This window comes from Berghia stephanieae, chromosome 3 (genome assembly GCF_034508935.2).
Source record: "Berghia stephanieae isolate SIO BIC M18660-M18661 chromosome 3, UCSD_Bste_1.3, whole genome shotgun sequence".
Classification (NCBI taxonomy): Eukaryota; Metazoa; Mollusca; class Gastropoda; order Nudibranchia; family Aeolidiidae; genus Berghia; species Berghia stephanieae.
Genome location: NC_088362.1, coordinates 14,766,357 through 14,791,858, shown reverse-complemented (window position 1 = coordinate 14,791,858; position 25,502 = coordinate 14,766,357). Strand labels below are relative to the sequence as shown.

Genomic DNA, 25,502 nt, shown 5'->3' with positions numbered 1-25,502 from the left:
CTGTTGTCTAAAAATTATACGGCAATGATGGCTTGTTTTGTATGAAATAGGTCTTGCGTGTCTTTCTGGTGAACCATTACGTGGCGTTATGAAACTGTAGCATTACTTGGATATTCCATATGAAAGTACGTGTGTATCATAATTCGTAATTTCTTCATGTGAGGTGGACGGGTTTTGAATCCGGTCTTGTCTCCTTTCTGTGAGGTGATTTTCTTGAGCGGTTGCATAACGGTCAGCACATTTTACAATATCGTCCAGTTTATGAGCGCCTTGCTCATCGACAAAACGACGGACATTCAGGGGCATTGCTTCTCTCAGCTGTTCCACCATGATAAGCTGGTTTAATCCCTCACAAGTGTCTGGGTCGCTTTGAGCACGTTAGTGGATTTTGCGCTAATAAAAAGGCTCATTAATTTTTTTTTTTTTACATCTCATTGGACGGAAAGGAAGAGTTTATTGGCTAAGAGGACGAGAATGCGTTGGTAGGGAACGAGTTTGCCTGATAGGCTAGTTTTTTTTTTTGTTTTGGTCTTTTTTGTAACAAGCGTCGGTGTCAACTGCCGATTATAATTATTGCTATATCGGTGTCGCTAAAGACGGGTTTTACTAAAATGCATATATGCTATTTTGGAATTTTTATTATTTGTGTGGGACAACATACTCATGGTAATAATGATGATGATGATGATGATGATAATAATGATAAAAATAATATGAGCATTATAAAATTGGCCACGATTGCTTTTCATTCTTTTTGAACCAACGTTCGTCGGAAACTGCTGCTGTTCGACTTCCTTTTGAAACACAGCCCATGGCATTGTAACTAGCTGACCTATGTTATAATTATAGATCAATAATCGTTGAAATTCTAAATTAAAAGGAGACCCTTAATTACAACCTAAAAGACACACATAATGGTCTCCACTCAAATCAATTCCATTGTTGTTGAAGTTGAATCGATATATGAGATCAGTGAACGCACACGTGTAGTAGTTAAAACTTAAAATCCACGGTAAGGCACATCAAATGTAAAATGCTACCGTGAAATCTGAAACACCAATGCAGGTACAAAAAGGTGACAGCGACATTAGAAAGATGTGCATATTTCTTAACACATACCTACATACATTTATATCATTATTACCGTACCAGTGGAGAGTCCGCATTGTTTGCGGAGAAATAAGTGCTATTAATAACAGGCACTTATCTATTTTATTATATACTACTGCAGTGTAAATTTATTAACATGGATCGAAACGAATCCATTGAACCGATAAAATATTCCCCGTAACAAAGTTTGTAGGTGCGCGCAAAACAAAACAAAAATGGTGGCCAGATGGCGATTCCCAATCATTTGAATCTATGGGTGGTAGTGGGAGAATACGCTTCAACAGTCATGACGTCACTTCCCCCGTAATGACGCATAGTAACTGGCTCTAAACTATCGAAACAATGGCGGACGCCCTTATGAAATATTTCTCTGACGAGCATGTAAGTGTATCGAGAGAAAAACATTATAAATATGATTATGTTTTGACTTTTATACATTCTGATCACATGACATGAAAAGTTCTAGCCAGCATGAAGAATAAAAAGTACCGATTTTCTTTGTTTAGAACCAAGCTGCTCGTTGCTGGGCGGACGTGACATCAGACTATTGAATCCAATTCACTCACTCAATCCCATAACCAGTTGATCGTCGGGGTGACATGCCGGATGAAGACTTGACAACTTTACTCCATTCTTCATGGTCTCTGGCCTTTTCCAGTAGGCTATTGAGATTCAGGGCTCACTCATCGAATCGTCTTGCCATAGTTTTTTTTTTATTCTGACAGTGGACAGTTTGTCCGAACCGTGACAATGGACAATTTCCTTCTTTTAACAACAGTGGTTCCTGTCCTCCAGCTTGATCCCTCTACCTCTTCTAAAATATTTTTATTAGTCCTGTGCATCTTAAGGGTAGTGTATGCATTTTTAAGGTTCCCGCTCCTCATGCCAATGTCGATGTTATTTTGTTGTTTTTTGTGTGCAAAATTTCGAGATTTTGCAATGATTTAAAAATTAAAAAAAAAAAATTAAAGGTTAAATAAAGACTAATTGTTTGTCTCTCTTTTAATTTGATAGCTTCTGTAGAACGTGAAAGATAATTAATCAAGAGTAGTTTCATTTTTACCATCCCATATTTTTCCTTCCCACTGGCGCTGATATGATGACCGTACATTTGTTGCAAGCGCCATGAAACCCTTAAAAACAAATACACTTTCTCTCTCATGAACTAATCATTGGTTTTTAGGAAAATTAATGGCAAATTTTGCTGTTTTTACCTTGCAAAATTTGGGATTTTTTCTTCTCAAAAAACTGCGATGTCAGCACGACTCTTGACTTGTGAACAGCTGCATTGACATGATGAAGAAACACGCCCCGTTAAATCAAAGCCGGTCATTATTATTATTTTTTTTTTTGTATCGCAGATCTGTCTTTAAGAACGAATATGTAATAATTTCCGTTGTTTGACCAGGTGGAACAGGAAGTTTAGTATAATCAGGGGTGAGAATGACTGGTCACAAAAAAGGAGGACATTTTTCAGCGCATAGAACGAGAACCATCCATGCGACCGTAACCTATAAATTTGAATTTCATTAAAATTTACTGAGATGCAATCCGAAAAATAAAATTGAAAAAGGCGGAATTGTGATGGTGATGGGCGGAGATAAACCACCATTTAGGCGAAACATTCTTAGCCCTGTATAATGCCAGGTGTGTCGAAAAAACCCGATGTACATCACTTTCTTCTGTTTTCTGCGAGCCTTCTGCATGTCAGATCTCCCATCTTCAACTTCCCTGTTAGTTATTGTTTTATTAAGGGTTTTACGGTTATATCAGCGCCAGTAAAAAGGAAGAAAATGGGATAGTAAAAAGTTCTAGAATTACAATTAAAGCATCCATGATAAAGTAAGACACAGGGGCGAACTGGGAACAGATGTAGATTCCAAGAGCACACCACCAATGCACTCAACTTCCCTGACCCAGTTTCTAACACTAACAGTTTGAATTGAAAAAAGCCTTGTGCTCCAAAACTTTACAATGGTCTCCGTACATTTTGACAGCAGACTTGACGAGAAGAGTTGAAAATTGATCATCCGTACCCGAACATCGTCGAGTGAGGTTGCCTCAATGTTTTGCTCTGCAATTTTCCTTTTGATTATGCTCAGACAAGGAACAAAATTTAACTTGCCACGTCACAGCTCTATGACACAACCATTATACTCGAAATTTGGCACAGATATTTCTTACATTATATCGTCATATTGAATTGTCTCAAATTATCGCAGTCCTATGTTGCTCATTAGTGAAGTTAGAAGAGGAAAACTTAATTATGAAACACAACTCGTAAGGATAACCATGAAAAACGCTGAGCAATCTCAATCAAGAATAAAGACAGAGAGCAACATGTTTTGATTTTCTTTTTTGGAGGTTTTACAGTGTTTGCGACACTAGATAATGAAGGAAGAGTTGTAGATCTGAAGTTAAAAGCACCAAAAAGGCACTATACATCTCCTAGTTACGGATCAGCAAAGAAACAGTGATCTAAATTCAGAACAAAGACAGAAGGCAACATGGAAAGGGTAAACAGATATAGGGGATAAAAGACTCGATAAAAAACAAAGCCGTTGACTTCTATGCTCACCATGGGAGGTCAGAAGACCCCATCCAGTCTGAAGTCTAAATTTCATAGATAACAGAAGGGCTCAACCAAATGTAATGCCTAACCTCAAACTGCTTTGTAAATGTTTTCCGGCGCTTGCTTCATATCTAGGTCATATCAGTGCAAGTAAAAAGAAAGAAAAAAAAAAAAAGAATTACAAGTAAAAATCAAGACAAAGAGGAATTGTTCAAATAGAGAACAGAAATATATTCCAAGAGCACACTATCACTTTGAGATAGTATCACTCACCTAAACACCGACACGGGATGCCTCTTAGTGGAAGACACTCATCATGTTTACAAGATATGTTCAAAACAATCAATATAACTATCAGTACATAACAGAGATATGATTTACAAGGAAATAAATCATCCCCACAAACTACCGCCATGCATTTGACTGGTTCTCTCTCAAGGGCTCCAAGGACAAAATCCAAGTAATCCCATTACAAGACAAAGACAGAAAGCAACTCAGAAAACAGATATCGGGGGATAGAAGACATATAATAAATTCCCTTTATTCATCCCCAAAGGGAAATTTGTTTTTGCTTTTTCGTTTTTAAGGGTTTTACGGCGCTTGCAACACATTTAGGTCATATCATCGCCAGTAAAAAGGAAGAAAATTGGATAGTAAAAAGTTATAGAATTACAATTAAAGCACCCAAGAGAAAGTAAGACAAAGGGGAACTGGGAACAAATAGGGATCAGATGTAGATTCCAAGAGCTAATGGTACCAATGCACTTAGTTTGAGATCACCTACAGTCTCATCCGGACACAAGCACAAAATCCAACAAAGAGGAATACACTCACATGCTTCCACTATACATTCAAAACAACAAATATAATAATACATAACAGAGAGATGATTTACAAGGAAAAAAATATCATCTCCCAAAACAATAACTATGCCTTTGACTGTTTCCCTCTCAGCTAGGACTCCGGCAGGGCCAGGACAAAACCAAGTAATCTCATTTCAAGACAAAGACAGAAAGCATGTTGGAAAACAGATATAAGGGGATAGAAGACACAGTATGTACCCCCCTGCCCACTATGGGAGGTCAGGTACCCCACCCAGAGGTAAATTTGTCTTTAGGGTCTATTCCAAGGGAAGACTGGAATAACACTGGAGTCAGCCGCAGTGCAGTGCTGCAAAGTGAGCTAGGTGGGTAGTCGAACTCGGTACCTTTTGGGTACGAAGCAAAGACCATGCTGCTGAGCCACATTGCTCCGCAGACCTCCTACCCACCATGGGAAGTAAAAAAGAAACCCTCCAAGATCTCAAACTGGCCTTGTATCAGATGAAACAGATGCTGAGTTTAAATTTTAAATAATCAGAAATTTGAAATTCTAGCAAATTAAGAAATTTAATTGTTTTCTTTCCCCATATGATGTACAAACTGAACCCAAATCTTATATTTTTGGCTTTAAATTCAATATCCAGCATTTACATCACTGGAACATGATACCCGAACGATGGGTGAAAAATAAGAAAAAAAATTACTAGGAAAAGGAAACAAGACTTCCAAGCTTCAGTAACAAAACATGTTTTAATAGAAATGTAAAAATGATAAATATAACCAAAATGGATAATTGCTATGAAACTAATATAAAGCTCAACTTCCAACTCTCATCCAAGTTAACAATACACTAAACAGAGATTCGAACCTATCATTGACTTTCGAACAGCAAAGATAATTTTCAACCTCTCTTGAAAGACAGACATCACTAAAAATTTGTGTTGCAAGGAAATCAATCGGTAATATGACCTTGTAAGATAATTTTTGTTCGGGAGAAAAAATTCTTGGTAATAGACTAGCCATAGATACTACCACCTTTTCTTTGATAAAAAGAAGTATAACTGTTCTCCAGGTATGAGACTGAATACTAGCAACATTTATTTTTCAGAAAACTAGTAAATTCAAATGTAATGGAATTAATTTGCCTATTTTCTTTCTGACACTATAAAATATCACAAAATTTAGAGAAAAAGTTTTGAACATCACAAAGGAAAAATTTGTTACAAAACACTGACACACTAAAAGAGCTCATGCATAACACACAATGAAATATGTTGACACTAATGATGTAGCGTATTAGTCTCCCTTAAGTGAAGACATTCCAGCCCTCATAATCTCATCGACCAGTAATAGGTTGGTGGCAATCACAGTGCTGAAAAATAGAGGAAAGTGGGAAGTTAAAATAAGAAAACAAATTAAATGCAAACTAATCTTTGAACTATAATTCAAACATGAAACACATGAAACAAACAAAAATATTGTCAAATTTAAGTTACACATTAATAGTTATAATAACACCAATAAAATAAATTAGCAAAGCTGACCTGGTAGGCTAAATCCATAAAGAAGTCCTTAGATACTAACTAAATAAATTATTAATTCCTAAACTCACCAGGAGTGTAAGAGTTGGCGTTTGACATTGAAATTGTCAAAAATACCTTCATTCATTGGAACAAGAGCTTCACCTGAAATGGAAAGACGATGACATTGAGAAATGTGACCTAATTCGTTGATCGTAAAACTATTTCTGAGTCTTAACATCAAAAACAGTCAAAATTAATTCGATATCACCATACTTTAGCTTGCCATTCTTAAGATTGATTAATAAAAAGGTATAAATAAATTGATAAAGATATGAAAATAGAAAATCTTTATTTCAAAGCCATATAAGTAGAATTTTCTGTTGATTTCTTAAGTTTTTACTTGGCCTCAGACACTAAGAGTCAAAGGGTAATGAAAAAAAAAAAAACCAAACAATGTGATAGAGATCAAAGTTGATCGGGAAGCCAACTATCAATCATCTTTAGTCTGGAACTAAATAAAAGTTCCATTTACAAACACCAGACTCCCACCAAAAGGGACATGTAGAAAAATGCCGCCAAACAGTGCACATTTGTGTTTATATTTTTTTGCTAACATACATCATTATGTTTGGTTCAATGGTCCTCGCTAGCAATTTACTCCTAGTGCACCTTCCCTTGCATGTCATTTGTAACTGTAAACCAACACTTCCCAGTCCTGCACCACACTTGTAAGTGTATTCCTACCAGATTTTCCATTCTCATCTCTGTCATGGTAATTGCTTACTCCCTCCATGGAATATAATTAAATACAGGAGGAATTAAACAAATTCTTAGGGTGCAATAATTAATAGGGAAGATACGGTAATTATTTATATCAAAAAATTAATCTCTCCAAAAAAACAAAAAAGGCATAAATGCATCAACCTGTTCCATCCTCATCAAGATTTCAGGCAAAACCCAGGTCAAATAAAAATGGTCTTTTTTCTAGAGCAAGGACATAATGTTACATGGAAGGGACAAATAATATAGGGTGATAAAAAAGATACTAGGATGGATGTGATGCAAACCCCACTGGCCTGGCCCAGGCAGTTGACATTCTCTTCCAACTTAATACTGCTTCAGGGAGATGTCACATTTACTCAATATGTTGCTCACACAAAACCTCTTAAGCCTTCAAAAGGCCGTTTAAGACACTGAAATCGAATGAGACAGAAATAAAAAAAACAAACCATGAAGTACCCACCTGTCTTGATGTCTAAACCAACTGCATTGTCTGGTCCCATATATTCTTGCTGTAGTTTGACAATAGCTTCTTGTGGGTCCAAACCTGAATTTTGAGCCAACACCTTCACAATGATCAAAAGGGCTTCAGCAAAGGCCTGGACACCTGCAATGAGTGCATAACTCAACTGTTGACTGATAAACAGTACACCATTTTACTCCTAAGCTAACGATTTTTTTTATCTATACATGTTACAGACAAAAATTTCCACCGAAGCGTCCCAATAAACAACCTTGGACTATATAGTAACTCCAGGTTTACTGGTGGATACAGTCAAGATGGTAATCTGGGAGGCAGAAAGTTTTTTGAGACAGCCTGCTGAGGAAAGGATAGGTGGGAACTTAAGTCCTACTTACATAACGCAATACCAGATGTAAAGGTACAATAAATAAAAAAGGTACACAACTTATACTAAAAATCAACCTACCAAGCCTTGCCCTTCCTTTAACAGAGTCCTTATACTTCATAAGTTCCTGGTATGCAGCTATTTCAAAAGCACCAGCTCCTGGCAAGACACAGTCTGTAAATTACAGAAAAACAATTAGGAGCCACCCAATAAGATAAACAATGTTGCCCACTTAATCAAAATTAAAGACACGACTGCAAGAATAATTTTAATCTTGAAAAAATATGCAATTCAATTGTAATCCATAGTAAAATTACAAGGCCTGATTTAACAATTAAGGAATCAATCAATTTAAATAACACTGAATATTCTTTTAAAATAATTTTTTTTTTGTGATTTGAATGTAAACTTACTGTCATCAATAGCATTCTTGACTGCTCTTAGACCATCCCTTACAGCATCCTTGATCTGAGTGATTGTGTGGCTGTTTGGTCCTTTAATGACAAGTGTCACAGAATGGGGCTCCTTACAATCCTCGATGAAAGTAAACTTGTCCTCGCCCTAGAGGATTAGAAAATCATTTAGACAATACAACATCACACACTTTCGATTTACTGTTCATAGTCTGCTGCACATTATGATTCTTAGCGCAAGTAAAGATATTGATATATATGTAAAACGGCCATTAAAATGATCTTAAACTGGAGTGATCGAAGTAAACGATGACAATGAAATTAAAGTCTGAGAAAGACAAATGGCATGTATGGCAGTAATGATAAATGGAAAGTTTAATGAAATTATGTTTCTTATTTTGAACATTTTAAAAATCAAACGTAACTTGGCCATTCAAGGTACAAATGTAAATAACAACTTAAATTAAAGTGACGAAAACCAAACTTACAAGAACTTGTTCATAGGCATGGCCAGCATATCCAAGGTACTCTGGTACCAAGTCATCCACAGAATTTACAGCCATTCCACCACAAGCCAGTACAATTCTATGAGAGGACAAGAAAGCAATATATGGAAAATAAGAGATCGTCAGTTCAGTTAGTCAAAGAAAGAATGTGATATTTCTAAAAAACAAAAAAAAAAACTGAAGACAAGAACGAGCAAGAAAAAAAAATAGAAAGAAAGGAAGAGAGAAAATGTTAATGCTGTCTTAGAATATGTCATTCTAAATATGGAAACTAATATATGGCAGTGACTCAGATCACACCATTCAGTCACTTTTCTATCAGACTGGGGCGGTAATCTGTATAATCATCGTCTACATACGAATCACATCTAAGTAAAATAGATAGAATAAAGAAAAATAATAATTTTCCTATTACTGGCTCAGAGAACACCATTCAGCCATTTATCATTGGACAAGTAAATGTGTCATACTTGGAAAAGAAAAGAAAAAGAAAGAAAACATTTAAAACAAAAAAAAACCCAAAAAAATGTATAAACTAACTCTCAGAGGACACCATTCAGTCATTATAATTTCAGACTGGGGCGGTAAGATAATCATCATTGGACAGGTAAATGCATCATAATTAAAAAAAAAAGACCAAAAAAAAAAAAAAAAAAAAAGAAAGAAAGAAAGAAAACAAATCAAATTAATACTGACTCTCAGAGGACACCATTCAGTCAATTTAATTTCAGACTGGGGCGGTAAGATATTCATCATTGGGCAGGTAAATATATCATAATTAAAAAAAAAATAATAAAGACAGAAAAACGAAAACAAGTAAATCAAATTAATAAGTTATAACCTGACTCTCAGAGAACACCATTCAGTCATTTTCAATTCAGACTGGGGCGGTAAAGATAATCATCATGGACAGGTAAATGGTATATATGGGTTTATTGAAAAATAGGCGTTTGAAGTCTTGGGGAAATCCTGGAACATGATTTTTCTATGAAAATGCAAGCAGAGAGCCTCTGTAAAACTCTTACAAATAATCTTAAGAAAACATCCACCATTAGAAATTTCCTTACTAAAGATGTAACATTGAAACTCGTCATAACTCTTTGTTTTATCACGTCTAGACTAATGCAATGGTCTTTTATCTCAAATAAGCCATGATAAAATCTTGTGCCTGCAGGTCTTACAGAATAATGCAGCTAAATTAGTGACAAGACAAAAGAGAATGGCACACTATGTATGAGCTGCACTGGTTGCCTGTCAAAGAAAGAATCATTTTAAGATTGCTCTGTTTTGTTTTAAAAGACTAAACGAAGAAGCATCTAACTACATTAAAAGCATGTAAGAAACATATGCACCAAATAGGAATTTAAGATCCTCGGCTGGCAAAATGACTCTTAGAAATAATTATAATTATAAATATTATGGCGGCCTTTCCTTTACCAACACTTGGCCCCTTGTGTGGAATGATCTGCCCACATGGGTAAGAAAAGTGAAACCTATTGATAGTTTTAAATCATTGTTAAAAGCACTAGCTTTTTACTGTTACATTTTCATGATGTTGATAAGATATTAAATACACTGCTGCTCTTGATATCATTGTGGTATACGCTTTATATATATGTAACTTCTATAGACTTTTTTGTAACATGCATTGAGCATCACACAATGATGAAAATGTGTGATATAAATGACATGTATTATTATTATCATTAGAAAACGAAAGAAAAAAAAATAAACTGAATCTCAGAGAACAACATTCAGTTCATACTTTGGACAGGTAAATATGTTAAACTTGGGAAAAGACAAAGAAAAAAGAAAATATAAAATATCAATCCATAAACTGACTCAGTCAACACCATTCAGTCATTTTAATTTCAGACTGGGGCGGTAAGACATTCATCATTGACAGGTAATTATATCATAATTAAATTGTTTTGTTTTTTTTAAAGTAAAATAATAATCTACAAACTGTCTCAGAGGACACCATTCAGTCATTTTTATTTCAGACTGGGGCGGTAAGACATTCATCATTGACAGGTAAATATATCTTTAAAAAAAAAAAAAATTTAAATTGAAAATAAAATGGATAAGCAATCTTCATAATATTCCACAGGTTTAATTACATTATTTTTGCAGTGTCACCGCAAAGAACATACTTACCCAAATATACATTTTTGAAAATAAATCCATATTCTCATCTTTTAAATGTGTGTTGATAATATGAGAGTCATTAAAAAAATAAAAGGAAATTTTTTAAAAATGATATATATTGTATGCTATGTATATTGTGCGCCTAGAACTATATTGCATGGGGTGGGCGCTATATAAATAAATTACATTATCATTCTTTGAATAAAAAAAAAAAAAAAAAGAGAGTGGGAGATGGACAGACAGAGAGAGAGAGAGAGAGAAAGAGAGAGAGAGAGAGAGAGAGAGAGAGAGAGAGAGAGAGATTTTTTTTTGTTTGTTTGTTGCTTTAGGTCTCTTCCAACACAATTGAGGTTATATGAGAGACCGCTGAAACAAAAAAACAAGCAATCTAACAAAAATAGTACAAATGTAAATCAAAATCATGACCTAAAGATATCATAAGCTAAATTATAAATAACCAAGAACAAACAGGCAGAAGATTTACAGAAAAAAAAATATCCCCTGTCAAAAATACAATCACAAACCAAAGAAGCAGGATAGGCTAGTAAAGAGAAGAAGAAACGACATCACTATCGGATCGTACAACCATGCGAACATCATAGGTATATGATTCAAGGGTGATGCTCCCATCCAACCACCTGCAGAGAGAGAGAGAGAGAAGGAAATAAAGAAAGCTAAGACGTAGGATAATTCCAAAAATAAAATCCCAACCCACCTTTCCATATTTCTACGTTTGGCTCTCCTTAAAGCAACAATTCCCTCTTTAGCAAGCATGTCCAGAGACATAGGATCAATACCCTGAAACAAAATTAAACATGAAGATCAGTAAAATGAAAGTATATTAGTCCAATGGCAATACAAAAGTCAAATCTTTCTTTAAAAACCCCCCCCAAAAAACAGCTTATCACAAGACCAACATCTAACGATGGGAATGAATACACAGCCTAACCTGCCTTAGTGACCACCTCTACATAACGACCAGCTCTGCTGACACCCTTGAGTTTTTTCTATATATAACGGAAACCTCCCTGATGCGACCAAGACCATCTAAAGGCGTGATCTGAAAGGGCAAGAATACTTCACTATAGCGACCACTTGAACTGAAGACCACTTATTTCAACTTCGCTGTCACCGGTCACTGTCATCTTAAAAGACTGAATTATGATTCAAACCGACAATGGCCAAATATTCATGGGTGAAGTAGGCAAGACTGGACTCAGTAAGTAAAATTCAATCGCAGTGAAGGAAATGACAGGCTTGTCAGCCTCACTGGTTGTTTTCAGCTTTTATTTTTATCAATTTGCCGACAAAAATTTTTTTAAAAAGGGTTGTAGAAATTGTGATTTGGATCATATTTAACTTGCAAGTGGAAATCATTGGCATTGCACTTCGATAAAAATCAGACAAAAATTACGAATTTGGTGGATTTGAAGACAGCTTTTGTAAACATTAAAAAATATATATAATGTGAGGAATTTGAAGTCACCTTTTTGAGATCAGCTTGAAAAAATAAAGAACATTGGTCTTTATTTCAGAAAAATCCGTTGAAAACCAGCTGTTTTACGGGTAAATTTGATTTTAAAAGTTGCTTTTGTTTACTTTAGCTATTTTTTAATCAACTTTTTTTATTTATTGGCCCAAATTTCTTGATATCAATATCATTGTTTATAACTCAATCAATGAGACAAGATCGGTGATATGAATTGTTTGTTTCAAATGTAACTGGAACATAAATTGGACCTTTAACCTATCAGCTGATGGTTGGCAAATGAACTCATCAAGGTGGTGACTGTGATGCCACCACGAGACGACCATTGTCAAAAATTTCAACGGTGACTCAAGGCAAAGTTGACAGCTGACTTTTTAAAATTTAAAGTTAGAGTACAGGGCAAGAATCATTTGCTCCCATTAAAAGATGGTCACCGTGAAGAGACGAGTCCTTGAAATATTGACCAAAGTCAAAGCTGTTGTTGATGAAGCAAACAATTGATAACTATAGGGAGGAGAAGGAGGAGGTGGGGGGGAAGGGAGAGAGTGAGAGAGAGCAAAACATACATAGGTAATTTTGTTACCTATGAGGATAATTTACATGAAATGATATGACTTTTGCAATGGCCACCAACGGCCTTAGGCTAAAACAGCAATTTCTGTTGTGACACGTGGGTGACTGACTATAAAAGTTTGATATTGCCCGTATAAACAAATGTCTGGAAGACAATTCATCACATAGACATACCTTTTGGTTGATGACAAGGAAATTTTTATCTGTTCCATCGCACACTTTCTTCTTCAATTCAATTATCTTCTTCACTCTTTCATTAATAAACTCCCGCTCTGCAGTCACCAGCTTCTCTCTCTCTGCTGCGCTCTTGTAGAAAAAGCCAGAGTTTACCTCCCTAAAGAAGAGAATAATATATTCTATAACAAAACTACACACCTGATAAATCAAAAGAATTCAGAATCATTAAAAAAAAAAAAAAAAAACTAAAGAAAAATAACTGAGCTTTCATAATGTGCAATATCCACTAAACATGCTCAAAGAGCTTTAAGAGGGGTCCCTGGCCAACATTAACTCTCAACATGTAGGACAGGGCATGACACAATTTACAGCCAGGTACTCATTTTACACCTCAGTATGGTGAGAAAATGTGAGTGAAGAGCCTTTTCCAAAGACTCAACAATGCCCCGAGTGAGTGTCATATCAAAAGACTTTCTGATCTGAAAGCAAGTGTCATATCACAATACAACATAGCCACACATCATTCACTACCAAAATATACTACATTAGACTGAAAATATATCAACTAAAATATAGAAAAACAAACCGAGATCTTTCAATACCAAAAATATATCTACTACATTGACTGAAAAAATATATCTACTACATTGACTGAAAATATTAACTAATAGAAAAACAAGTTGAGACCTCTTATTCATGAAACTTACGTTTTCTCATACTCTAGGGACACATTACAAGTAAGAATATGGACATTTTCAATATTCTTTTTCATGTCTGGGTGACGAGCACCATGGTCAAGCACCATGCCCTTCACGAGTCTGAAACAAATAAGTTCATAAAAATGAGATCATAATTGGAAATGGGGATGTGTGTGAGAAAATGTTTTATGTAGATAAAAATAAAATAAGGGGAAACATAGCATTTTTATTAATGATTATAAATATGCCATGCTCAGCCTGAGAATGGGTTGGCAAAAATTGTTTCCAATTAGCTCTGAAAAAAAAAACGAAATACTATCATAAAATGACAACAGGAGAAATCTTAAGATTAGATTGGAGCAAAATTCGAAATTTTAAGGATTACTTTTGCCAGCAAGAAAAGATTTGTAATCTAAAAAAAATAATCGAATATTTGTTATTGCTGCTAATATTGATCATGACATGGTACTTTGAAGTTGATAAAAGTACTTAGTATGTCCTATATAAACTGATCAACTTTGAACTCAATATATAAATTACCATTTGTCACCAAACCTAAAAACAATTTGCAGTCTTAAGGTGGTCAAAGCTTACACTTTATTCTTTGGAATTTATCTCTATGGTGCAATACACACAATTTGAAATACAAATCCCAGAAAACTTTTTTTTTTTAAATTGGACTTGCACTCTTTTCAGCATTTTCAAAAAAGTATTCCTCCAAATGTTTTATTCTTACCATTACCTAAATCACCTTTCATGTTAGTGCACAATGATAATCGCTGTATCATTTTATGTATGGGCTTACACAAATAAAAAAAGTACTCATTCAGAGCCATTATGCCCATGGCGCCGGAGTATATCCCGGTTTCAATAGCATGAAATAGGCAGGAGTAATTGCTTGCTACCCTATGGATAGGACACTAGTTTATCGCAAAGTACTTTTCCCCTATATCTAATAGCCCTAGCGTGGTTTTGTATATACAGTCAGTTAACTAACTGTGGAGAAAATTTGCACATCACACAAGGAAAAAAAAAGACAGACAAACAGATCTCCCCACACAATCAGTATGAAGTAGTACTGCAACTACTTGCAGGTTTTACATGATGTTAAGAGATCAGCCTTGTTGTGCTTGTCAAGTTGAAAATAGCAAATTTTGTTACACAACACACACTATCTTCTAAAAATTTGAGAAAAAGACGGACATGTAATATGTAATAATAATAACAACAACAACTATATTAATACTTAAGAAGGAGAAGTTAGACTCAAAGCTAAGGACAATGTAATTCACCTCTGACAGTCAATAAAGAGACACTAATCCTCTCTAACTGAATAAAAGAACAAATAATGTGATATTGCAGGGGTGAGAATGACTGGTCACAAAAAAGGAGGAAATTTTTCTTCGTGAAGATCATGACCCATCCATGCGACCATAACCTATAAATTTGAATTTCATTAAAATTTGCTGAGATACAATCCAAAATTTGTCTCGCAGCAATTTCTGACACGACTCGGTGGAATTTCAAAAGTTGAAAGTGTAATTACATTTGGTGGTTGTAGTAGGGACGATGATGTGGTGGTGGTTGTAGTAGTAGTGGTGGTAGGGATGATGTGGTAATGATTGTAGTAGTAGTGGTCGTATGGATGATTCTGCAGTGGTGGTTGTAGTAGTAGCGGTGGTAGGGATGATGAGGTAGTGATTATAGTAGTAATGGTCGTATGGATGATTGTGTGGTGGTGGTTGTAGTAGCTGTGGTAGGAATGATGATGTGGTGGTAGTTGTAGTAGTAGTGGTGGTAGGGATGATGTTGTGGTGGTTGTAGTAGTAGTAGTAGTGGTGGTAGGGATGATGATGTGGTGGTGGTTGTAGTAGTGGTAGTAGGGTTTATGATGTGTTGGTGGTTGTAGTAGGAATGATGATGTGGTGATAGTTGTAGTAGTAGTGGTGGTAGGGACTATGTGGTATTATTTGTTGTAGTAGTGGTGCTAGGGATGATGGTGTGGTGGTGATTGTAGTAGTAATGGTATTAGAGTTGATGATGTGATGGTGGTTGTAGGGAATATGATGTGGTTGTAGTAGTAGTAGTCTTAAGAGATGATTGTGTGGTGGTGGTTGTAGTAATTGTGATATGATGTGGTGGAAGTTGTAGTTGTAGTGGTGGTAGGGATGATGTGGTGTTATTTGTAGTAGTAGTGGTGGTAGGGATGATGATGTGGTGGTTGTTGTAATAGCAGTGGTGGTAGAGATGTTGATGTGTAGTGGTTTTGGTGAGTGTTTTTTATTCAGTGATGATAATAGCAATTTGTCAAAAAGGAGGAAAATGTCTCCGTCTATCGGTCAAACGCAAGCAAAGTATAAAAATAACAGGAACATTGTTTTGTAATTTGTATTATGTAATATATTACTATTACTAGTATAAATCCATTCTTATCCTTAGACATAAATTGCCTTTTTGTAAATATTTAATGAATTGTCCTTTCCACATGTTAAAGGCCTACAATGTTATTCAAATAAAAGGCCAGAAAGTGTTGTTTTGTTTTGATTTTTACTTTATAAAGCAGGCTACAAAATCTTTTTTACCGAAACCGAGTGGTTAATCAGCTTATAAACAACCCAGGAATCTTTCAAATTTAAAGTCCAAAGGTAAAAAGAAAGAAGAGTAAACTAAGCCAATCACCATTACTTTATTCTAATACATATATTATCTCTGTATAACCAGATGATGTAATGGATGGTTGTGAGAGAGAGAGAGAGAGAGAGAGAGAGAGAGAGAGAGAGAGAGAGAGAGAGAGAGAGAGAGAGAGAGAGAGAGAGAGAGAGAGAGAGAGAGAGAGTGAGAGAGAGAGACAGTGAGAGAGAGAGAGAGACCCACTTGTCTCTCCCCTTCCCCTTCAACCATCAACTAGCTAATCAAACAACACCACCGTTCTTCTATATCAACTGTGACATCTGGTGCCATTCTGTCTGGCCCGACGTCATAAAAACGGGACCGTCACCAAAGTTCACCAGACTGAGCACAGGTGTCAAAATATGACATAAGACATAATGGTGATTTTGTGGTTTTGAGGAAAATGCTTGACATGGCAAATTCAATGGAAAATATGAGAAATTCTCAAAATCAGTGTTTGTTTATCAAAAAAAAAAAAATTGAAAAAGGAGGAATTGTGATGGGGATGGGCGGAGATAAACTACCATTTAGGCGGAAATCCGCCTTCAGGCGGAAGATTCTCAGCCCTGTATTGCTGATATGTAATATTGTGGTAGTTAAACCCAAGACAAGTAAACTTGCACATGCATGGTAACGTTTATGTTACTCATAATATATAGTAAGGATATCACTTCCAAGAAAAAAAACAAAAAAAAACCAAATCAAATTTCACACATACACGCTGTCCATGTCAGTCTTATGTCTCATCTCAATAATTTCCACCATGTGAAGATCAATAGGACCACTTGGCTTCTTGATAGACAAGACAGCGTCCACAACATGCTAATATAGAAGAAAAAAACGCCAAATGAGAGCACCATCTGTAATACATATCATTAAAAATGTATACAGCCTCAAAACCATAAATACATATAGATAAAAATCTATTAAACTAAAAAAAAAAAAAACCAACAAGACATACAAAATAAAAACAAAATAAACAAAAATCTATAAACCTGATCTTGATACCATTTATGTATATTCCTAAGCTTCCTTGGGAACTGGTTTCATACCACTGGACACTTTATCATTCTTTTTTCATCGGAAAACAATTTTGTCAATGTAATAACGGTCCATTCTACAAGTTTTAAAGATTGAGCAGTTTGGTCAAACATAATAATGGTCCATTTTGCAAGCTATAAAGATATGGGTGAAGGGGGTAAACGAACAAATATGTGGCACCACACTCTTACTTGAAAATAAAAATGATCAAATCTATAACAAATAAAACGAAAGTCCAACTGAACTTGGTTATTGAACTTGTGCGACACTTCATTTGACACTTCAAGCATTTCACCTATGTGCACATTCTTGCATTTTATGCTTTCTGATACCAGGCCCTCACACAGAAACCCCCTATACATATATACTCAGTTACCCACACTAAAACCTCATATTGCATTGGCTGTTAGCGAACTTGGTGGTATAATGATACAATCTGCACTCACCATTAAATTGGAAATATAACAGGGTTCTACAGTACATTCCTCTAAGATAAAATTATTTAAATCCACTTAAAAAAAAAAAAAAAAAAAGAAAAAAAAAAAAAGAGGGGGGGGGGGGGGGGGGGGGGGGGGGGGACACGAAAGTTCCAGATTATTTTGCTTTAAATCACATACCTCTGTCAGAAGATCAGCCAATTCTTGGTATACTTTAGTTCTCAAAGATGTCCTCGATACCTGGATCAAGGCATCCCTGTCAATTTCCCGTTTGATTTTCACATCATTCAAAACCTCCAGAGCTTTGTTTCTTGCAAGCTCAAATCCTTCCGTAATGAGACGAGGGTGTAGGCCCTGTCAACACACACAAAAAAAAACAAAAACAAATGAATAATAAAAATAGGAATATTTTATTACCATCATTTTTTATCTAAACTTTTCTATATGAGATCAATTTGTTGACCCTTATATTTATAATTTATATGAAATATAACTAACTACAGCCAGTAAAATGCCCCCCATATTGAAAGAATATATGCTCTTTAGGTTTGTCAATTTTGAACACACAGAAAACAAGGACGATAAAGAAAAAATCAAATTAATATACTGATGAAAAATGCACTATGATTAAATAAAGCTGTTATTGTAATGAACATAATTTGATCCACATGTCAACATTCGCAGCAGATTTTAATTCCTTATAATTTCTTTTTTTTTAATTGAATGGGAAAACTAGGCAAATACCAACTATGATTTAATCTGTGTTCTGACCATAACCAATAAATCTAAAGCTTCTCTACAACTACAATAATATATCAAATTTTACCTCAGCAATGTATAAATCAGCTTGCTTCAGCAATTCTCCAATGATGAGAACATTTGATGTCGTACCATCACCAGTAACATCATCTTGAGCAGTTGCTACACGTGCAATAAGAGAGGCTGTTGGGTTTTGAATTTGCTAAAAAGAAGAAGAAAATCTTGGTGAAGGTTCATGGCCTATTATAGATTATTAGTTCTCAATAGAGTGAGAGCAAATCCCTGTTCATGATCAAATGAGCTCGTTTTGAGCATATTCTAAGAACTTGACTCATACAATAATCAACAAAATTAAATTTTTGAGGGCATTGATCAAAATTGAGATGTGAATTCTAGGCATGAACTTAAATTTTTAACCTTTACATAGGAGGCATAGTGGTTCCAGTTTTATAATAAACTGATTGTCATTTTATCAAGGCAGGAGCGAAACAAAGAAATGAAGTCATTGCTTTTGATTACTTCTGCAGTTGGTGCAAAATTCAAATAAACAACGGGACAAATTATAAATTGAAAGAAACCCAGTTATTCTGTCAATAAGATAGCAATGACTATCCCGCACAAATCTTTGGACCTCTTTTTCGCTCACGAAGTGCCCAAATTCGCGACAAAATATGGGACGAAGCCGTTCTGCACATGCTATTTTAAAAAATTAATTACGAAGCTGTTTATCGATGAATATGACTGAAAGTTGGCACACAGTTAGAAAAGAGGTCATTTTAGATTATGTCAAGCGACAAAACTCGTACGATTACCAGAAGACCGTTAAAAATAGATTTTTACTATTTGGAGTACAATATTTCTAAAACTACAAAGAGGAGAGATTTTGTCGCTCATAAGGTTATATATGCACATTTCTTCTATTTATATTTCAAATTTCATTGGATTATGATAAGTACTTTTCCCGTATTCTCACAAAACATCAACCCAATTTGTATTTCAATGAGTGAAAATATGGAGTCGGCCATTTTGCTTCCCTCATCGCACGACACGAAAATGACGTGAGCGAGGCAAGGCTGCCAGGTGGCCAGACTTTAACCTGACCAAATTCGACTTCAAAAGTGGCTAAATAGAAAATCATATGGCTTTCACTATTAAGACTGACCCACTTAAAATTAACTAAATTTTAACAAATAAAAAATTGAATAGACTAGGATAAATGTCAATGAGACAAAAATAGATGAATAAAATTTAATAAAAGAAGCAAAATTACATATTTGGCCACACATGTGGCCATCTGGCAACTTGTTCGCAGTGACTGATGACACAAATCCTCGCGCGCTTTTTTAAAATTAAGGCATTGTTTCATTGTTATGTCATAGGGATAGTAGATTAACTCTCTCTCTCTCTCAAATAAATACTAGAAATAACATAAGCCATGGTCTCACGGGACTGATTGATAATAATTTAGCAGGCATTTTTCGTTTGATTTGTATGTGTTGTAGACACAAAATTACACTTCGGAAAAGTTCCAAATGATCAATATTATGTATATTTTAAAACAAAATTATAGTTGACCCTAGCCATACAGCCCTAAAACTATACAAGTTAGAACTTTTCTGATGTATACATCATATTTTCTGATAATTTTGCCATAAAATTGCCAAGTTTCAATATCTTATTCCACGTATTAAGCGAGATACAGCCACAAACCAGAATAAAACGCAGAAAAAGCGTCCCATATTTTCCGTATTTTTTTCTCTTTGTGAGTCATCCAAATAAATGACACATTTGAAACTGCATAACTTTTGTTATTTATGAATGGATTTCCAAAATTCAAAAATATTTTTACTCAGTGGAGACAGGGCTTTGATTTAAGAGGAGTATTTCCTACAAAAATAGAAAACAAAAATTTTCATAGTCATTGCTAAATAAGATAAGCTATACAAACCATCTCATGCAGAAGAACATTTCCATCCTTTGTTAACTTGATGTCACCAGCTCCAGACACTAACCTGAAATATAAAATACATTCTAAATGTAAGCTACAGCCACCAGCATAACTCATACAACTCATATATATATATATATATATAGACAGTCCAGATTCTACCTCACTTTTACATATTTCCTTAAAAGTCGATATAAACTGCAGCAAGACTACTATCTCCACTTTGGTGTTTACTAATCTTTGCAATTTATGTTACAACCAGTAAATATACATTGAACCTCAATTGAATTTAAGTTCTATTTATCCAAAGAAAAGTAAACTAATAGGATTAATATTTATCAGATAAATTTCACATCTACAATTAGGTGATTAGGCACAACTGGTAACTCTAACCAAGACAAGATGACAACACAACTTTCATTTGACTGGAAATAGAGTACAATTAAAAGCTCATAGTTTTAATATTAGTAACTTGATAGATGAAAATAGATGTCAAATGTTTCATCTAGATAAATACAATTAATAATTCATGGCAAGCAATTATTTAGTGTCTGCACTTGTAATGTAAGTAGCAGATACAATGTGGAATATCTCATTAAAGTTTTTTTACCTTCCAATTTAATTTTAGATGATTCATGTATTTTGCTTACAATGCATAAACTATACTATGAGAACAACATAGTCATTTCATCAAAATCACAGCCTCATACACTCATACTCACAATCATGCTGCATGCTAATGCTATACTCTAAACACTAAAATGTTTGGCTGAATGTGTGTCACAGTTCTATTTACCCATGTTTTTATTTTTTTTTAAAGTTTCTCTTAGGGTTTTACGATGCCTGCAACTTATTAAGTTCATATCGGTCATATTGGCGCCAGTAAAAAAAGAAGAAAATGGAATAGTAAAAAAGAGAATTTGAATTAGATTAGGGCTGTGGCTATTCAGACTCGATTCTCCTGCGGATATTCAAACTCAAATTCCAATGCGCATGTGCAATCATCATATTATTCAGACTTGGTCAGAAGAGAAGTCTTCCATGGCAATAAAGCTTTTGTGTTTTTTTTTGAAATTTTATTATTATTTTAATTATTGATAATTACACCAAATTGATGCAACTGAAAATAACAGTAATGGTCTAGTAATGTAAGAAGTCTTGACCTCCTTTATTTGACGAGAAAGACAAAATCATAGATCAAGTGGAAGTCCAGATAGAAACTAAAAAGAGCAAAAGTCAAAGTGACTGATCTAAAGGAAAAGCTTTTCTAACAACATAATTGATGTGCACATAAAATCAGGACGAAAACAACACACGGTGATCGTGTTAGACAGGCACCAATCCTTCAACATGCTGAAGTACTGGTATGAGCTGTGACAGTGTGATATATGGACAAAACAAGCTCTTCTATATCCACCCTCCGCCCACTAACCCCCCCCCCCCCCCAACCCGGTGTCTGCACATGCATATATTGGACTTTGAGTCCGAATAAACATGGGAGACTATTCAGACTCGAGTCCGAATCGTCAATTCGTTAGAGTTGTGATGTTGTAGTATATTTTTCCCCAAGCATTTGGATAAATAGAGATCGTTTTTAGCCAGACATTTTTTATGAGTAGTCCAACAACGAGGAATACACTCAAATGCTTACATTATAAATTCAAAATAACAAATATTATAATAATTGATAAGAGATGATTTACAAGGAAAAAAAAATATCATCTCTCAAAACAATAACTTTGCATTTGACTGTTTCCCTCCCAGCCAGGACTCCGGCCAGGGCCTGGACAAAACCAAGAAATCTCATTCCAAGACAAAGACAGAAAGCATGGTGGAAAACAGATATATAAGGGGATAGAAGACACAGTATCCTGCCCACTATGGGAGGCCAGGAGTAGGAGCCCCACCCAGATATCTCTTGTCTTATCTTAACAACAATCACAAAAACAAATAATAAATAACGCAGTGGCTATTTTTACAGTCCCGTAAAGATGGTTCTCGGGGCTATTTTTACAGTCCCGTAAAGATGGTTCTCGGGGCTATTTTTACAGTCCCGTAAAGACGGTTCTGGTGGCTATTTTTACGGCGTTGCGGTAATAGATTTATAAATAGTAACAGATTGGCTGAGTAGACGCCATTGACTCTAAAACTCTCACTCCCTTCGTTCAGGTGCGGCAAGTTAGCATCCCCTCTCTCTCTCCCTCTTTCTTTCATTCTTTCTCTATGTCTTTCTTTCTTTCTCTTTCTCTCTCTTCTCTCTTTCTTTTTACTTTCTCTTTTTTTCTATCTCTCTCCCTCTTTCTTTCTTTCATTCTTTCCCAATCTCTTTCTTTCTTTCATTCTTTCCCAATCTCTTTCTTTCTCTATTTCTCCCCCCCCCCCTCTCTCTCTCTCTCCCGGTCTTTCTTTGTTTCTCTCTATCTCATTCTTTCTTTCATTCTTTCTCTATGTCTTTCTTTCTTTCTCTTTCTCTCTTTCTTTTTACTTTCTCTTTTTTTCTATCTCTCTCCCTCTTTCTTTCATTCTTTCCCAATCTCTTTCTTTCTCTATTTCTCCCCCCCCCCCCTCTCTCTCTCTCTCTCTCCCGGTCTTTCTTTGTTTCTCTCTATCTCACTCTTTCGTTCATTCTTTCTCTATCCCTTTCTTTCTTTCTTTCCCTATCTCTCATTTTCTCTCTCTCTCTCCCTCTCTCTTTCTTTCATTCTTTCCCAATCTCTTTCTTTCTCTCTCTCTCTCTCTCTCTCCCGGTCTTTCTTTGTTTCTCTCTCTCACACTCTTTCTTTAATTCTTTCTCTATCCCTTTCTTTCTTTCTTTCCCTATCTCTCATTTTCTCTCTCTCTCTCTCTCCCTCTCTCTTTCTTTCATTCTTTCCCAATCTCTCTCTCTCTCTCTCTCTTTTTTTTCCTTTCTCTTTTTCTCTATCTCTTTCCCTAGTGGTACCTCAAAGCCTAGGCAGAGGGGTCTGACCACAAGGTGAACACCGCTTTGGCGGAGAACAATAAAACAACCTCCTAACTGGGAAGGGAGGAGCAATACAGCGACCACTCTTGTCTGGTCGGAACAAACACTGGGTCAATCGGTAAAGGAGTAGGAGCAACGCGATGGTGGGACCAAAGCAAAATGCCCTCTCCACCTCGGCGCCCCAATGAGGATCAGTCTTGGGCACCTCTATTCTTTTGGATCATGACCGACCATGGTAGAGAACCATCATCATTATTTACTTTCTTTTTTAAAAAAATATTATTCAAAAGAACAATATTTAAGCATGAGGTGTTTCGCAATGTGCATCTTTACCATGGACATCCACATTGAGGGGGGGAGGGGGGTAGTTATTTGTCCACAATACGGTTGGGAGGTTGGGGGGGGGGGGGGGGGTTCTAAAATTATGGTCAAAATGTGGCCAATTGGGTTGTGAAAGGGCTTTTTTCTGAAATTGGATTCAAACCCCCTCTCACGTGAGAAGACTGCACCCTGAATGTTAGACGTCTACGTCTTTTAAAATTGTATAAAACCGTTAGTCCTTCCTGACTGGTTATACTGGTAAAGTATAAACAAAAGCCAACCTGTAAAGTATTATATCTTGAGGGGTGTCGACTCAAGCAGGAACTAAATATACTTTCAGTGTTTGATAATAGATCTATATTATGTATGTTTGACAGAAGAAAAAAAAATCAAGACATACAACCTAACCTGCCCACTGATGATAGAAAACGGGCTGTTCTGTACTGCAAACATAAATTATGCACAAAAAAAAAAAAACAATTATATGTAATAAAAATGACAGTACCGTAAAAATCGCTAAGAGAATTGACTTTACATTAATTATTTGTTAATTTTAGTTTTAGCTTTAGATCTAAATATGTTAAATGAAATTAATTTTGCTTTCATTCACCGCCTCTAGATCTGTACATCTAAACATCGGGAGAAATGATATGTGAAGTTTTGTGAATACTGCAAAAAGATGATAATCTATAACTATGCGGATAATTGAACAGAATCGCATCAACGCCATAAAAATAGCCATGAGAACCGTCTTTACGGGACTGTAAAAATAGCCCGAGAACCATCTTTACGGGACTGTAAAAATAGCCCCGAGAACCATCTTTACGGGACTGTAAAAATAGCCCCGAGAACCATCTTTACGAGACTGTAAAAATAGCCCCGAGAACCATCTTTACGGGACTGTAAAAATAGCCACTGCGAATAAATAAAGAAGAAAAAACACGTCTCAACAACTTAAAGTTAAAGGCTATTCGGCATTCGGGTTGGAGTCTGTCTAATCATAACTTTATTTTACAGAGTAATCGAGATAATAGAGTTCAGCATTATTCATTATCATCAGATAAATTTCACAACAATTATGTGATTAGGCACTACCAGTGAAATTTATCCCTTTGCCGAACATTCGAGAGTATGAATTAAGTTCAGGTGTATTTCTCATCGAGCGTTACGAGAAATAGAGTTCAAGTTTATTTCCACAGTGTTCGGACCAGAGGAGTTTATTTTCCTGAACGTTCGGAGAAATAGAGCCGGCCACCGGCGACCGAGAGTCGAGCCGGAGTACCTAAAAAAGACAGCAGACCTGTCACGATACTCACATTTTCATGGTTCCTTTAGGGCCAAGATTTGTTCTTAAAACATCTTGTAGCCCCTTAGCCGCAGTGATATTTACAGCAAGGGCTTGAGAAGCCCGAGCGACTTCAGCTTTAGGATTGAGAGCCTTCACAGCAGACATTTTTCTGAAGGTAAGAAATGCCTACTACTCCTACCTACAACACATGGAACGGAATGCCAAATGACGATGGTTCTCGTACTTTCCGTTGCCATACTATTTACGTGATTCTCGACATTTAAATCTTAAAACATCTTTTGCGAGCCGGATAGTCAAAAGTTAAAAAAAAAAAAAAAAAAAAAAAAAAAAAAGAAAGAAAATTAGAGAGTGTTTACCCAGGAAATACCTGAACTTAAAAAAATATTTTCAAGCAATT

General features: G+C 35.5%; 1 protein-coding gene, 5 non-coding genes and 1 pseudogene across 6 annotated transcripts; all 7 read right to left on the bottom strand.

The window, feature by feature from the left end:
- Window positions 1-5,234: 5,234 nt before the first annotated feature.
- On the bottom strand, window positions 5,235-25,331 carry LOC144967192 (T-complex protein 1 subunit zeta-like). The gene is made up of 14 exons (XM_078904123.1): window positions 25,113-25,331; window positions 20,514-20,577; window positions 18,633-18,767; window positions 17,987-18,160; window positions 17,047-17,150; window positions 13,668-13,778; window positions 12,958-13,117; window positions 11,437-11,519; window positions 8,556-8,652; window positions 8,068-8,215; window positions 7,736-7,828; window positions 7,270-7,413; window positions 6,116-6,188; window positions 5,235-5,875 (listed from the first exon to the last, which is right to left on the bottom strand). The coding sequence occupies exons 1-14, from the start codon at window positions 25,247-25,249 to the stop codon at window positions 5,800-5,802; spliced, it is 1,599 nt and encodes a 532-aa protein (XP_078760249.1). The 5' UTR covers window positions 25,250-25,331; the 3' UTR covers window positions 5,235-5,799.
- Window positions 8,857-8,931, bottom strand: LOC144969765 (small nucleolar RNA SNORD31; annotated as a pseudogene).
- On the bottom strand, window positions 9,110-9,180 carry LOC144969755 (small nucleolar RNA SNORD31). Its single transcript, XR_013644833.1, has one exon. It is a non-coding gene; the product is annotated as a small nucleolar RNA SNORD31 (small nucleolar RNA).
- Window positions 9,266-9,336, bottom strand: LOC144969756 (small nucleolar RNA SNORD31). The gene has a single exon (XR_013644834.1). It is a non-coding gene; the product is annotated as a small nucleolar RNA SNORD31 (small nucleolar RNA).
- Window positions 9,416-9,486, bottom strand: LOC144969762 (small nucleolar RNA SNORD31). Its single transcript, XR_013644840.1, has one exon. It is a non-coding gene; the product is annotated as a small nucleolar RNA SNORD31 (small nucleolar RNA).
- LOC144969759 (small nucleolar RNA SNORD31) lies at window positions 10,410-10,480 on the bottom strand. Its single transcript, XR_013644837.1, has one exon. It is a non-coding gene; the product is annotated as a small nucleolar RNA SNORD31 (small nucleolar RNA).
- On the bottom strand, window positions 10,538-10,608 carry LOC144969754 (small nucleolar RNA SNORD31). The gene has a single exon (XR_013644832.1). It is a non-coding gene; the product is annotated as a small nucleolar RNA SNORD31 (small nucleolar RNA).
- Window positions 25,332-25,502: the final 171 nt, after the last annotated feature.